Raw genomic sequence first — 15,140 nt, 5'->3', positions numbered from 1 at the left:
ACTGCTCTGTACTACTCCCCTCTTTACAAGTTAGCACACCCTGAGAGGCCAATTCAACCCAACAAAACCATCTTCGAAGAACTTCTGTACAAAAGAGACTGATTTTAAAACTTCCTCTTCTGGACCTTACAACTGGGGTACTCCAGACTAGTGATTAGAGTGACGTAAAGTTTTATTTCTCTTGTATTTCTGGACAGGTTAGCATTGGAAAAGTTGTCCTGAAAACAGGAGTGGAAAAAGTGAAACTGGAGCATAAAAGATGTCAAACATGTCAATTCTAAGGTACTTTTCCTACCTGAGTTCTCTAGAGTACATGGGATTTAACTAAACAATCAAACAGCTCTCCTGCAATTCAACATTTTAAGACTGCAATGGCTCTCTCAGATCCTGTCAGGTTTACAAGTGATGATTGCTATCTACTAATATAAACTCAAATTGCTGATAGAGCAGCTAAAAACATCAGATTCTGAAGTAGCTCTGATTTATTGCATCTGCCATAAATGCAGAGCAGTAGGCTCTAAGAGAGTAGTCACAGGGAGTAGTGGGAAAAACCAGCAGAGACTGTAGCTAAATTTGATATGGCTCATGAACTAGAGCTCCTATTGTTGTAGTATCAACTACCTTTTCATCTAAGTACCAAAGCATAAAAGACAGTCTGATGATAAACATATATACTCCTGTAGATCAAGACAAAATCTGCTTATATCGCCAAATATTCAACCCAGGAATGTTTTCTGTTCTTTATAATAAAAAGTTTTATGATAGCAAGTAAAAATAATGAATATTTGCAAAGTAATTTGCTTAGAAATCACTGAAGAGATTTTAACTTCCATTAATAAGAACAATCAGCACTAATACACTATTCCATAGAGTTGTAGTTTTTCATACAATATCTAGCTAGGCTGCAGATCTACTCACCAAAAGATACTGCACAGGCAAGAATTTTGCAAGGATCTGGGAGGAAGTGAATCCAGATTCCCAGATAATGACTGACAGTGACCAAACACACAGAAACCACACCTGGCTCAGGATGTCCTTGAGCACAAGCACTGGGACAGCACTTGTTTGTATCTGGAAGGAAGCACCATATGCAACTGCTTTGTTTCTCTACCCTTCCCCAGCACCTGCTTCTGACATTAAAGAGGCCAAGCCACTGACCAAAGCCCACTGGCCTCCCCCTGTGGCTGTTACTGCCACAATCAAACTGGCACAGACCGTGTAGGTCTTTCATACAAGGAAGCTGTAACATTCCTGAATTTTCTTTTTTTTTTTTCCTCCTAAAGAGAAATAGGAAAGGAGGTAAGAGTGAATTCTTACCCACTATGCAACCTTGACATTGGTAGGTACAAGTCTATTAAGTCACCACAATTCTTTTGTGGAAAGGAATTCACTTCAATTCCAATCAGATCAGGTCCTTACTGTGCAATTTCAATTATGTGTAAATTTATCACCCCATAAAGAAACCAGCCATGAATTACTGAGCAGGAATGGTATAAATCAGCTTGTTCAGTCGCTTCAGTACTTTTGTATTTAAGGTTTTTCATCATTTTATTTTGTTAGAAAAACCTAAAACATTTTAAAGGATTTGTTTCATACTGCTATTGTTCTCAGATTAGCAGCAGCAGAAATATTTAAAGACCTGATTAGGAGGCTATTATTACAGCAAGCCAACATGTTGGAAGAGTTACTGCAGCTTCAATATAATCCTTAGGGAATGTTTCTATTTGCATTCAGAGATGGCTAGGTGGAATATAACTGTACATTTAAGAGGCTTAGTTGATTTCTCAGTGCTCTATTTATTTTAAAATGACTCATTAGAGCCGTAATTTCTGTTTGGGATCATCAGTCAAAAGCATAATTATCTCTTCAGGCAGAGATGGCAAGTGACCATGGGGTTTACCTAACCTCCACAAATTTCAGTGGGCCACTCAAACCATCAAGTTACTGCTGCTGAATGAAACTGCTCCATAATTTCCTCATACAATTATTCTCCAGGTAGTATTAACATATTAATCTACAAATTCTAGAGCCTAAAATAAACTACATAAGGAGCATTGGATTCTATTGCACACATTGTAAAATGCTGACATGCAAATTTTTTTATCTGTTGGCAGACTCCTACCTTTTACATATTAATTGGCCTGTTCAAAAGACAGCAGAAGCTTCTGTGTTTCCATTTCCAGAGATCTAAAGCCCAGTAAGGCACTTCGGAAAAGTGATAGAATTATTGTATGCTGTGTAAAACCCAAAGTGTGCTGGTAAGGGGCAATATCATTTATTGCCAATACTACCTAGTAAGCATGCAAAACCAAAATTGATAAAGCACTGCTTTATCTAAGGAACCACAATTTTTTGGCCATCCCAGCTTGGCACAGGGATTTTATTCAGATAAGATGACAACATATAAAACATTTTTTAAAAACTCAAACCAGGTTTTGTTTGAATAAAAATAGTTTAATTAGGTTTCTATTGGCTACATTTAAATCACATTTAATATTAAATTAATCTGTATTAAAATATGTACAAAGAATGATGTAATAATCCATAAACTACTTATTCATTATAATACATGAAAACATTGAAGTCACAGTGAATTCAAGCAAACACTTCAAGTAGAAAAGCATTCCACATGTACACATATACACACTCACCAATGCACAGCAGGGTAAGGCCAATAACCCATTTCATATGGCCAAAGTAAAATGAAAGCTGTTATGGAACAGGATAAGCTACTCTGTCAATATTTATAGCGCTACAGTCTACACAGAATTATCATAGTATTTCAGCCTCCTTCCAGGAAAACTATTCCCAGAGTCAAGCTACAAGTGACAATGCAGTATCACAATGCATGACTAAAAAGGCTTTATTAACACTGGCATTCCCCAGCTTTTTCATTTGGTATTTGGCAGTTACTCAGTATTTGGATTTTAAAAACCCTAAAATCTTAAAACTCCTCTCACAAAACAAGTCTTTCAATTAAACTACAAGACTTCAACCTGACAGTACTAAAAACCAGTTTCAATATTCTAGAACTTCAAGGAGAGTTTCAAATAGTTTGTTCAAAAAAATAAAAAGCATTCAAGACAATTTTAAAAGCACATTTGAATGGTAATATAAATATGGAACTTCAAAACCTATTTTTTGTTATGGGTCAACAACTGAACATCACAAGAGTATAGTCTACTAATAAAAGCAGGTCTGATAAATAGAAATCCAGTATACAAATACCAGGTGACAGCTTTTGCCATTACAAGGGTGGGATGTTTAGAAAATGATGTGTTCAGTATCTCTGTGCTGAGATCAAAATCCTTTTGACCTCCCAAAAGGCATAAAAACACCGGTCCAGGCCTGTACCAGTACCTAAGACACACCAAAACTGCAGCACCATGAACTTTGGAACATCCAAAATAATTTCAGAGGGTCTCATCCTCAGCTTCCAGCACAAGGAGCCAAAAGGCACCACTGCATAACAAGAGCAGAAGACAAAACAATCAGTAGTCAGAGTGTAAAGAAAGAAACAAACCAACATAGAAATCCTGTAAGCCATGCATGACTCTGCTGTCTAACAAGCAGCTTTGAACTAGTGTGAAGCTACTTGTCACAACTACGAGTCTTATATCCTCATCTCTGCTCCAGGCAAAAACTACACAGCAACATAAACTACAAACCTAACACTGTGAAAGAAAACTGCAAATTCTGCATTAATGTCAAAGCCAGTGGCACTGCTGTGGCCAAAATTCCATCCTGATCTCAAGCCATCAGAATTAAATGTCAGTAACAGAGTGTCAGCTACAATTGGCTAATATTGCCATTTCTCTCACAACACAAACACATGCTCCTTTTCCACCCTAAGTTAAAAAGCCACAAAAAGTTAAGAACAATGAAAGAGAAGCTCATGGATGACAAAACTTACATCTCTTAAGGAGGAAAAAATTTCATTTGTACATTGTTTGCCTCCTCCTCCTCCAAACGAAAACAATTGTCTTTGTAAGAAACTCCTAGCTTCAATTTATATTTTCACTAAAGGTTGCCACATTTTAAAAAAATATTCTACAGATAGCAGCAGGCTACTTGATTTGTAATAATTTTTAGATTAATCCTTACAGTGTCTTACCTTTAGGACAAGAGAGAAATGAGTGCATCCAGAAATTTGCTCCGATCTTCTGTTTTCAATTCAATTACTAAAATAGGAAATATTTTATTACAGGATGCAAATAACTGAAAGATATACCAGATGTCACACTTGAAGAACAATAAGCCTGAGTATACCAATTTATATTCTTACTCGACTTTAAAAAAGGAGAAGCTATTTGGACAAAATGCAGAAGAGATTGTTTATTTTGTGCTTAGATCTTAGCAAACTAATTTCTAGGTGCTCACTACACAATATAGCAGGCACTTCTTAAATCTAAGAGTATTTCTTTGTATGTTCAACATGCATAGATAAATATATATTGTTAAAAAAGCCTGTCTCTTTTTCAAGCATGTGCAAGTTGGGCTGATTTCATTGCCTAAGCGTCTCATCAGTACCATGCTTGGTTCGGCTGCTAAATTTACAGCCTTCACACATAACATCACGGACTGTAAAGTGAAGTGCAAATGTGAAAACCGTTGCTGCATGCAAAATGCAGACTGCCTCGAAAAGATAAGTTTTTGGTTTCTGCAGCCGGAGGCAGCGCTTTGAGCCCGGGCCGAGCCCTCCCGTGGGTTGCGTTTGCAGCACAGACCCGCACAAAGGAGCCGCGCCAGCACCGCCCCCTGCGGGCCCCGGAGCGGGGCAGCGCTACTCACTCGACATCTCGAAGTGGTTGTGCAGCGTCCGGGAGTTGGTGCTCTCCGCAGCCTTCTCGAAGGCTCTTCCAAAAAAGCTGAGGCAGAAGTAGAAATACAAATAAGCGTCACAGGAAAGGATGTTTGCCAAGGTAGAAGCATGGAACTTTTTCCTGGCTGAGAGGTGGAAATGGCTCCCAGATGTTTTTCCAGGTGTATTCAACACGCACCTCACTTATTCACGTGCACGATTATTTACATTGGAGGCTTTTAGAAGTGAAGTAATGGGCCATATAGTGAACTATTTCCCTTTTTTAAGAAGGAAGGAAAAGAAAAAGCCTTGTAAGGAAGGTCTTGAAGATCTGTATCTTCTCTTGAAGTATCTCATGCACACTGTATGCAAAAGGTGTGTTTTTGAGAAGGATACAATTCAAGTCAACATAATCAGTGTTAAATAAGTACAGGAAAGATATATTTGCTTGTAAACGTTATGCTTACTTCTTTTTGTCCGAGCTTTCTGTCTCCGGAGGAATCCCCACCATGATCACAGTTCCCTGTTCAACATCCATGGGTGCAGCCATGACCAGGGGCAGCAGCTTGCAACGCTTGTTTTTTGTCTGGAAGTCAGAAAGCCTCTTTGTTACACAAGGCTCAGAAAGCAATTTAATATCAGTTCTCCATGTGAGATAGTATTACAAATAGCCACCTAAGGATACAGCTATTCCACAGTTCAACAGAAGGTGGTTTCTTTACAGGATCTCTTAATCCACTTCTTCCTTACACTAAAAGTCACTTTAAGGACTAGTAGAAATTTCAGTGATGTACTCCCTCAAAACTTACAAAATTACACAAGTGTTTAGATTGTAATTATCTTAGTAATGAAAACTCAGTGCTATGAAGTGTCCCAAGTAGGTATCTTCCCTAGAGCAGCATTCACAACTATGCTAAAATCATCCAATCAATCAGCAGAAAAATATTATTAATAGTTTCATATAATGCTTTTAATAATCAGCTGCAAGTATCTGACAGAACAATAAGTACTACACCAGCCAGAAGGTTGAGAGTCAAAAGCTTTTGATTTACTTACAGAGCAAACAAACGATTTCAGTAAGTATTTACTAAGCAGGCACAGAGACACTGGTTTGGAAAACAGTTTCACATCTGGTGTGCCCTAGGAAAAGAAGAATTATTTCAATTACAATCCAAGATGATTCTTATACTTAATTAATAACTTAATTTTATTACCTACTGACAAGTCCAGAAGCTTTGTGTGGCTCAAAGAACACTAACAAGAACCATTACAATATAGGAGTTTGAGCTCACCCAGCTTTGCAGTGAAGCCCTCTCCTGTTTGTGAGGGCTGATTCTGCCTTAGGGAAGTTCAGAGCAATGTCGATATTGACCCATCAGAGGACAGCACGGTACAGAGAAATAGGTTCTTTCTTACAAAGTAGCTCTTACTGTGCCAAGCAGTCAGGGAAACTGCTACTCAAGGATGATACAGTCAAAAAGGAGAGTCAAATGAGAAGCCAAACACAGAATTCTGACCTCCATGAGGGCACAGTAGAGAAAGGGCCCCTGAGAAATGACAAGGTTGGTGCAAATACAGCTGGCCACTGTCTGCTGAATGGCACGTAACTGCTTTTTGGCTAGGTCCAGTCCTTGGTGCAGCTTGTCCAGGTTACCCCTGCAACAAAAAGAATAAAAATAGACACTTTCTTATTAAAATAAAGTTTTTCACATGAACACTATTCACGGAGATGTTTCGGTTTTTTTCTTCAATAGCTTATGAAGCAACAATTAATATTTTAGATCCATAATCCCAATACATTTCCCTAAATAAAATTGCAAAATACTTAAGAGGCATGTTTGAGTACCTGGAGAGACTGTCCAAAGCCTTAATGAAATTAGTTGTTTCAGGCCCCTCTTTCTCTATATTCTCCATGAGAGAAGTTGTTGCATAAACTATGTCACTTGCTGAGAATTTGTTCTTAAAGCCAAAGTGAATGCTGAAGGTCTGAACTCGTAAATCTTTCATTCTGCAAAATGAAATAAACCAGGAAAGTTTATCAACATTATCAACATTGACCAGTTGTCTCCTGAGTATGTTAATCTAAAGAACATGAAGAAAAGCCTTATCCTAACATTTGCAACAAGTCTAGTGTTACTTTGTCAATCTAAGAACCATATTTTTAAAAGAACATATTAGATCTTCTTCATACAAAAATATTTGAACTTAATTGAAAAGTACTTTGAGATAAAGTCTTTGTACTAAAACAATTTACCCAAATTTGTTTGCAGATTCTTCAATCATCTCCCGAAGATTTTCTTTCAAAGATATGTCCATGGAATTAAATTTCTGTTTCACTTGCTTCAAAGGCAAACTAAGAACAGAAGGAAAAAATTAATTGACAGGTATGCCAGAGGAAACAGGTATTTTGCCTTTTTCTCATAGGACTTATAAAATTATTAGATAATTTACTAAGGTTAAGTCTGACTAAACTTGCAGGCATTTGTTTTTTCAGTCATTGAAAAGTGGATGTGAGGAAGCAGAGGTTACTTTACTGATCTGCCATCCATAAAGGCATACAGCAAGCGTTCCTTGTAAACCAATACACAAGCTGTGTAACTCAGAGACACTGCCACCTATTCAGGGCCCCACAATCATATTTAAAAACCAACAGCTTGACTACTTGCAAGCTATATTTTCCTGTAAGTCACTGAAAAAAAAAAAAAGATCCAGATTTTTATAACTCACCCCATGTCTGCCAAAAACTCCTGGAGCCTCTTCTGCCCTTGTACAGACCAAAGCTTAAGGCTAGCAGAGGTGTATGAGGTGTTACAGAGACTTTCGTAGAGAGACCAGTGCTGATACAGTGCCAGGCGCAGGCTGAACAGGAGTTATGGCAAATAACTGCAAGCACAAATATCCTCTGACCCCACAAACTCCACAACAAGTAGGTAAGTATTCAGCTGCCCTTACACATTGCATGTCTGTGCTGCACAAGATGCAGTGAGAAGCTCAGGTGATGTAACACAAGAGGAGCAACACTGACCTCAGTACAGTACAGAACAGTAACCAGTTCTGAAAGGTTAAGCTGAACTGAAGCTCCACAAGCTGCTGAAAGAGGGATTCATGCACAACAAACATTCAGATTTCCCCTTATTTTATTTCCATTCTCAGCAGAGATGGTGCTGGGATTTTTTTTCCCCTAGATAAAAACTCCAGAGGGGTTCACCAGAGAGGGGTAGTGTGTATTTTCCCCAGACCTTCTTTAAGGATACTCATATTCAAATGCAATTCTCATGCAGTCAATGGACAGAGAATTCTCTTCATCCTCGTTGCGGTGGTTGTGGCGAGACACGTGGCGCTGCAGGACCCCAATGTCAGTCACATATTTCATTCTTAAACAAAAACAAGTTTGTCACTTCACTTTCTGCCTGGGAATTTTTGTTCTTGATAACAAGAACACAAAATTGCTTCCTAAAATCAGCAGCATGAAAACTGCAGATACATTTTTAAACCCCCCAACTTGTTAAATAATATTTTTTCAATATTCATCTATACACCCATGCAATTACAACAAAAACCAACAGACTGACCAATGAAATCAGTTACTTATTACATTTATCTCTTCAAAAAAGTCCATGTATTAGTAACAATAGAACACCAGAATTAAAGTCGACACATGTAACACTAGAATTCTGATCATATCTAGTAGGAAATAACAAAAAAAGAGGAAAAATATCTGAAATTTGTTCATTAAAACTGTAAAGGCAGCTGGAGGATACAGAACATACAAATTTTTCCTTTAATAAAGCTGTATCAAGTTCATGATTAGGTAAACTACTATTAAACACCATTTCTTCCCAGACCAGAGGCGATTGATTTATAATTTTGTGAAAAACAAAGTTAGCTTAAAAATTCTAAATAATAGAAAGTAATTTTTTAAGACATATATATTCTTATTTTTGGAAGGCAACAGATCACATTCAGGTATTAATATATTTAATATCACTGTTAGTTAATTACATCTGTTATAATAATACCCTTACGCTTCCTGATCTCTACTAATTGCTGTTAGTTACTCCCAAAACCAAAATTTTAAAAGATAGACAAATAAATAAGGAAGAAGAATAATAAAAAAGATAAATTTTAAAAAAACCAACATCTTTCTTACTGAGTGATTTTATCTTGGACCCATTGATCTGTTAGGCCAACAATAGCCCACCTAAAATTTTTTTGGAAGAAAAAAGAAATAGAAAAAAAAGGTTAAACTCACAAATATTCCAAGAGAGTGTATTATATTTAATCCTCTAAGTATGTAACAGAATGAATCAGAAACATTGTTTACTAGCAGTACATAGAAGTTAATAACAAAATCATCTACTATTATTCCCTTTTTTGCAGACATACACACATAGTACCATTCTCCCTTTTTCCTTTTAATTAATTTACACAGATGCATCCTCTAGTTGAAGACAAGTACAAAAGAAACTGAAATCTCATACTGAAACCAAATAATTTTGGGAAATCTTGCCTGTCTTTGCGACAGGTTTAAGCTTCCAAACGCTACAAAAATGATGATAGAAACCTACCACAACATGTCATTCAAGTCCTTAGACATTATCCATGCCAGATCAAACATCACCATCGCAGACTACAAGAGGGAGAAGCAAAAAAGACAGGATAAATGAGCACAAGACACAGTTCACTAAACAAATAGAACAGTTAAATCTGCCAAGTACTAGCACGTGTTATTAAAGCTCTAGAAATCACACTGGAGTCTGACAATCTGCCAGCTGCTTCCTAAGATACTAAGTAGAAAGAAAAATATTCTAGAGAGCTCTGTAAATCTGCATTATATATAAAGCAAACACTTAATAAAATATAATCAGAGAGGCCAAATGACAGAAGGAACAGTTTGATGTCCTAAGTGCTATGTTTAGGATAGCCTGACACTTTGAAAGACAAACAACTTTCCTACATGCTCAAGTCTTTGAGACAGTATTTTGTAAATTATAGATACCCTTTTAAAGATCTAAAAAACCCCATAAAACATTAAACTAAGTTAAACTACTTGTATATATATAATGTAGCTTATATATATATAACAATAAGATACAAAAATAGCAAGATGTAATAATATTATTATATTGAATAGTATTGTTAGGTAATTATATAATTGTAATTATAACATTGGATATTGTCCGATTACCTTTACATTCCCACCTTGAAGTTTTATAGCAAACAGAGTTTATACTTACTGAGGTCCCATGGTATTCATATTGCTCGTAATCAAAAAGAATTTCTCGTCTAAAATGGAGAAAAAAAACCACATTTGACTAAATGCTGAACTGGTCATTGGATCCTATGAAAAATATAAGCCAGAAATGGTGATTAATACTTAAATTCCATTTTAGCAATTAAAAATATTAAACTCAGGTTAGGAATTATCTGCAAAGCAATTAGTCTTTAGTAACAACGTGGAAGCCACAATGAAATGTACTCATAAAGCAAAAAGGAAAAATTTTTTACAGCATTATTCCTCAAATCCCATTTTATCTGATTTGTTTCTGCTCGTTCCTATTGACTACAGTGGAATTGTAAAAGTAGAAAACATAAGCACAAATTTCACCCCAAGACAGGTAAGAATATTACAGCTATTTGAAGTGAGCCAATCCACCTATTGGTACTCAAATTTTAAATTACTGTTTACAATTTCCTCCATTTAAACACTTTTTTATGTACTAAGTATCTCTCTCCGCTTTCTCTAGCTTTTGTAAACAAAATTACAACTAAAGCATCTTGCAAATCACAGCTTAGTATCTTGTGTTTGTATACTTAACACAATTTTAATCAAAGAATGAAAGAAGAAGATAGAAGCAACACACGAAACACCTATTTACACACCTGCGTGCTTCCCATTCTCGCCTTTGTCGCCTTCTCATTGTCCTCTCTATTACCTCCTGTAAATTAATTTACAGCATGTTAAAAAGCTATAAAAAATATTCTAACAGATTAGCATCCAAATACCTCAATTAAAACTTAATTTAAAAAATGTAATTAAAATTTTTGTTTTAAAGCTTTCTTTAAAAAAAAAAAAAGAAAAAAATAATATTGCCATTTACAACATCTAATGAGAAAAATATTACCAACAATATTTCCAAGGAACACACATAAGATCCTTGTGAAATATTTAATAGATTTGAGAAAAGTTTTTGTGTATTGGTAATTTTCCTTTGAATTTGGTATCTTCTTTTGCTAAGATAGTGCCTTTTTTACATTAGTAGTAAAAAAACATACAATGTTAATGGGAAGATAACGTGAAATATATATTAATCTAAGGATGTCTTCGTATTTAGTTGCCCCTTAATGTTGCTGGTCTCATTCCTCTGCTTGCTTCTATAATATAAATAGAAAATACGCTGCAAGTAACATGGCAAATTTAATTTCATGTGTACACTTAATATACTTTTGTTAGTTTACTGCTACAAGCACAGACAAAATGCATTGCTAAACTGTTTGAGCTTGTACCTTCACACTTTTGTTTTAGGAGTTCATATCTAAACAAGTTCTATTGCTAGACTGCCAAGCACATATTAGGAGATAGATCTCTCCAGTTCACTGATTATACAAAGAATTATGCATAAGCAAGTTCAAAACATTTTTTTATTTGGAGAAAATATTTCTGTGTAGTTCAGATAAATAATTTTTTTTTATGTGAAACTGTACCTGTTGTAGTAGATTATTTTTAAATTGTACACTTGGATTTGTGATCTAATGGAACACAATTTTAAAATTAAATATTATTATGATGTAAAATCTATGTAATAGCAGAGTTATTTTTCTTCCTTTCACAACACAGCAGTGAAACAAACCTCTTCAAAGCGTCTGCGCTTCTCTAAGGGTTCTGAGCCATCACTTTCATTCTCTGAGTCCTCTTCTTCATCCTCTTCATCTCTGAAGATGTCATCATAAGCAGGAACATCAAGATCATCATCTTGCTTGACTAACAGCTTAATCTAGCAAGAAGAAAACTGTATTTTAGAGTAAGTATCTTATATAGTGAGCAAAATGGACTCTTACTTAGTAAAAGAAACTAAAAATTCATTTAGGCTGTGATTGATTCCTGACATAAAAAAATATTGGTTTTTAGTACAAATACCATAGTGATTTATAGACAATAAGAGTAAAAATCCATATTCCTTTGTTACAGCATTACTGAAATAATTATCATTTTAATGCTTGTTAAAATCAAATAATTTGTGCTTAATACTTCAAATTCTGTGTGTTGCTAGATGCTGAGGGATAATACATGTTACATTCTGGAGGATGTTTATCCTCTGATTTATGGCAATTTGATTTATAACAACAAGATTAACAGGTGTTTACTACTGACAACTACCACATTGCTAACATTAGAGATTTTACTACTGGAAAAAGGATTTTTTCTGACCATGTACATTACTACTGCAAATATTTACTTACTAATGTTGCTTTCTGACCTACAAGCTAATGCTCTAATGTCTTGCAAACACAGAAAAGCACTACACTGCTCACCACCACACTGTGGGGAGAAGAAAGAAAAGCTTTTACCTGTGTGTCATTGTAAACATTCACTACATTGATTGGTCTGTGACTGTCACATACAAAAAAAAGAGTATCCTCTTCAGGCTGCAAGATTTCCAGGAGGTCAACATTGGCACCACAATTAATAAGAACAAAATATTTGAACTGCAAACAAAAGCAGAAAAAAAGAATCAGAGTGTTACTTAAATTGCCAGGAAACATGGAAAACTGAAAACACGTTTACAAAACCTCCAAAGCACTCATCATTGCCAAAACTTGTATTTACTTTCTGATATTTGATGTCTCTGAGACAGAAAAAAATTTTTGAGGCAAAACATACAATTCAGGGATGTTGGACATCCAGTATCACCACCTTTGTATCTCAAAATGTGTGCAAACTTAACTTGACTCTATCAACATTACAGCACAATTCAGTCAAGGTCATGTTAAAAACTTCACTAGTTTATTACTAGTATGTTGAAATGCAACCACAGTTTTGAAGTAACCACTAATAATCATGAGCTTAAGTGCTGATATTTTAAATTGGGAAAGGGAAGAAGTTTATCTTTACAGAAGATGAGCTGCAGCTTAAAAATTTTCCAGTATTTTTTCACCTGATCTTTATGCTCGAGAAAGGCAGTTTCAAGTTCTTGCCACCCAGACACTGGCACGAGTGTGTATTGCACATGGTCACATTGAAACAAAGCCTGCAAGGAAGCAACAGATGTTAGTTAGCAAAGGGGAGGGGAAAAAGCTTCTCCTGCAACGCTACACCACGCTATGATTCGACTCCATAAAAATCTTTCAAATAAAGACATCCAAAATGACAAATCTACACAAACTCTGAGAGTATGACTCACCAGATTTCAGTGCTATAACTCATGGTAATGAACGTTACAAAAGCAGATTAAACCTCCCCCCTTTTCCCAGTTCAAGCCCATTTATAGGATCCCAGGGCATACGTATTTCTCCTACGTTCAGCCTGCAATGATAATGAACCAAGACTTACTTGGAGTATTTTACAGGCACATAATGCATCAACATCTGAAGCAACAAGAAGAAGAACACGCTGCAAAAGCAACAAAATAATAGCATTAATATATTTATATAGGGGCCAAACAGAGTGTGCTGGTACATGAAATATATAGAACACTGAGACAGCAGAAATTCAGACAGAGATTATCATAAGCATAAAACGGGATTGCTTCTGAATGGACACTGCACCCAAAATTAACCAGTTTGGATACCTGTCAATATTAAAAATAAGCAACTCCACATACCCAAAAGATGTCAGCTGCTTTAGGGAGATGTAACTACTCAGACTCCTCTGAACCTCACATAGTTTTTAAGTTTCACAACTAGTCAAGCCCTACGATTATTTTCATTGTGTCTAGAATGGCATTCGTTTGCAGCACAGATCTGCAACAGAAAATCTGTAGCAAAATCAAGGGCAAGGCAAAGCAGGAAATAAATTCTTTTGCCTAAATTAAGGTTGGCTGGTATGGGTTTTTTTTTTTCGTTTCATGAGAGTGTTGGTTTTTTTCTCGGAGGGAGGGTGTTTTGAGATTTCCTCACAGCTGGAGAAATTAAGATAAATACTTCCATTTGCACAATCCATATCATTTCACTGGTAGAAATCACAAAAGACCGTCCAACAAAAGCTTCACCGCCTCACTGTACACATCCACTGTGAACGGAGTTAAGCAAGCCTGGGTTAAAAATAAAAGTAGTAGAGAGACGTGCCACAAGAAAGACTGCAAGAAAAACATTAAAGATGGCAGAAAACAGTATTTAGCGTCTGGGCAAGTAACACCGAAAGGGCTGGAAAGATACTTTAAAAAGTAGTTCAGAGATGTCATGGTTAAGCATGAGATCCAGAACACACAAAATCACTTGTGAGGAAGGAGGTGAACTGTAAGTGAAATCCCTGGCGAGCCCTCACCGCGCTGACGCTGCTTTGTCTCAGGTTCCCATGGGTAGAGAAGGGGAAAAATACCCAGGAAAGGGATTTTTAGGACCCGGGTGACTGCCGGGCCCGCTGCCCTCAGCGCGGCCGTCTGCCCGGTGCTCCCCGCGGCCGACCCCCGCCCCGCAGCCCCCGGAGCGAGGCCGCCACCGCCCCAGAGCACCGGAGGGCCTCAGCCACCGCCGGCAGAGCCGGGGACGCCCCGCACCAACCCTGCGCCGTGAGGCGGCGAGAACCGCGGCAGCCCTGAGGGGAGAGAGCCCTGAGAGGAGGCCGCTCCGCCCGCCACCGGGGCGCTTGGGGTGCCACTCCCTTCCCCGGTCACGGCCCGCTGCCCGCACCTGGGTGACGATCAGGTCGTAGAAATCCCGGCGGCAGTCGGAGACGAACATGGCGGGAACGGGCGCGCGCGGCGGGAACGGGCAGCAGCCACGGGCCGCCCCCGCTCAAACTGGGCGCCAAAGCAGCGCCGTGTCCCATTGGTCCGCGCCTCACAGAACGCTGGCCAATAGGAACGCGTCCACCTCAGCTCCCCTGCGCGAGCCGCCCAACCCCCTTCCGGGACTTCGCCAATGGGCTGGGGAGAAGGCGGTGACGATGCGCGCTGCTGGCCAATCCCAGGAGGGCCCCGGCCGGAAGCAGCCTCCTGGGTCTTGTCGCCGCGTCCGCCATCTTTGCTGCGGGCGAAGTGTTTACTTTGCCAATAACGCGAGCCCGGCGAAGAGGCAGCAGGGCCGCGCCAACACCCGGTGACCGAAGAGGAGCCAAGCGGGTAGAAGGGGCTCCCGGAGATGGTCGCCTCGGAGGGCTCGAGGGCTCGCGTTCCGCCCT

General features: G+C 38.0%; 1 protein-coding gene across 1 annotated transcript; it reads right to left on the bottom strand.

The window, feature by feature from the left end:
* Positions 1–2,452: 2,452 nt before the first annotated feature.
* Positions 2,453–14,790, bottom strand: CDC45 (cell division cycle 45). Its single transcript, XM_048322658.1, has 19 exons — positions 14,651–14,790; positions 13,353–13,412; positions 12,958–13,050; positions 12,371–12,508; positions 11,653–11,796; positions 10,685–10,740; positions 10,039–10,087; positions 9,370–9,431; positions 8,952–9,002; positions 8,056–8,175; positions 7,529–7,660; positions 7,056–7,154; positions 6,648–6,809; positions 6,319–6,457; positions 5,858–5,941; positions 5,269–5,387; positions 4,792–4,868; positions 4,115–4,181; positions 2,453–3,462 (listed from the first exon to the last, which is right to left on the bottom strand). Exons 1-18 carry the CDS (start codon positions 14,699–14,701, stop codon positions 4,117–4,119), a joined length of 1,701 nt encoding a protein of 566 aa, XP_048178615.1. The 5' UTR covers positions 14,702–14,790; the 3' UTR covers positions 2,453–3,462; positions 4,115–4,116.
* Positions 14,791–15,140: the final 350 nt, after the last annotated feature.

The sequence above is a fragment of the Corvus hawaiiensis genome, chromosome 18 (genome assembly GCF_020740725.1).
Source record: "Corvus hawaiiensis isolate bCorHaw1 chromosome 18, bCorHaw1.pri.cur, whole genome shotgun sequence".
In the NCBI taxonomy this organism is placed as follows: domain Eukaryota; kingdom Metazoa; phylum Chordata; class Aves; order Passeriformes; family Corvidae; genus Corvus; species Corvus hawaiiensis.
The sequence above is the reverse complement of the archived record's forward strand: the minus strand, read 5'-3'. Positions and strand labels throughout refer to the sequence as shown.

What these genes read in the sequence shown, in the direction of transcription:
- CDC45 (XM_048322658.1), bottom strand. Translation starts at nt 14,701, where the DNA reads ATGTTCGTCTCCGACTGCCGCCGGGATTTCTACGACCTGATCGTCACC. An exon ending in AGCGCAGACGCTTTGAAGAG is followed by an intron (nt 10,741 to 11,652) that starts GTTTGTTTCACT and finishes ATTAATTTACAG; the next exon opens with GAGGTAATAGAGAGGACAAT. An exon ending in AGAATTGCATTTGAATATGA is followed by an intron (nt 7,661 to 8,055) that starts GTATCCTTAAAG and finishes ACTCCTGTTCAG; the next exon opens with CCTGCGCCTGGCACTGTATC.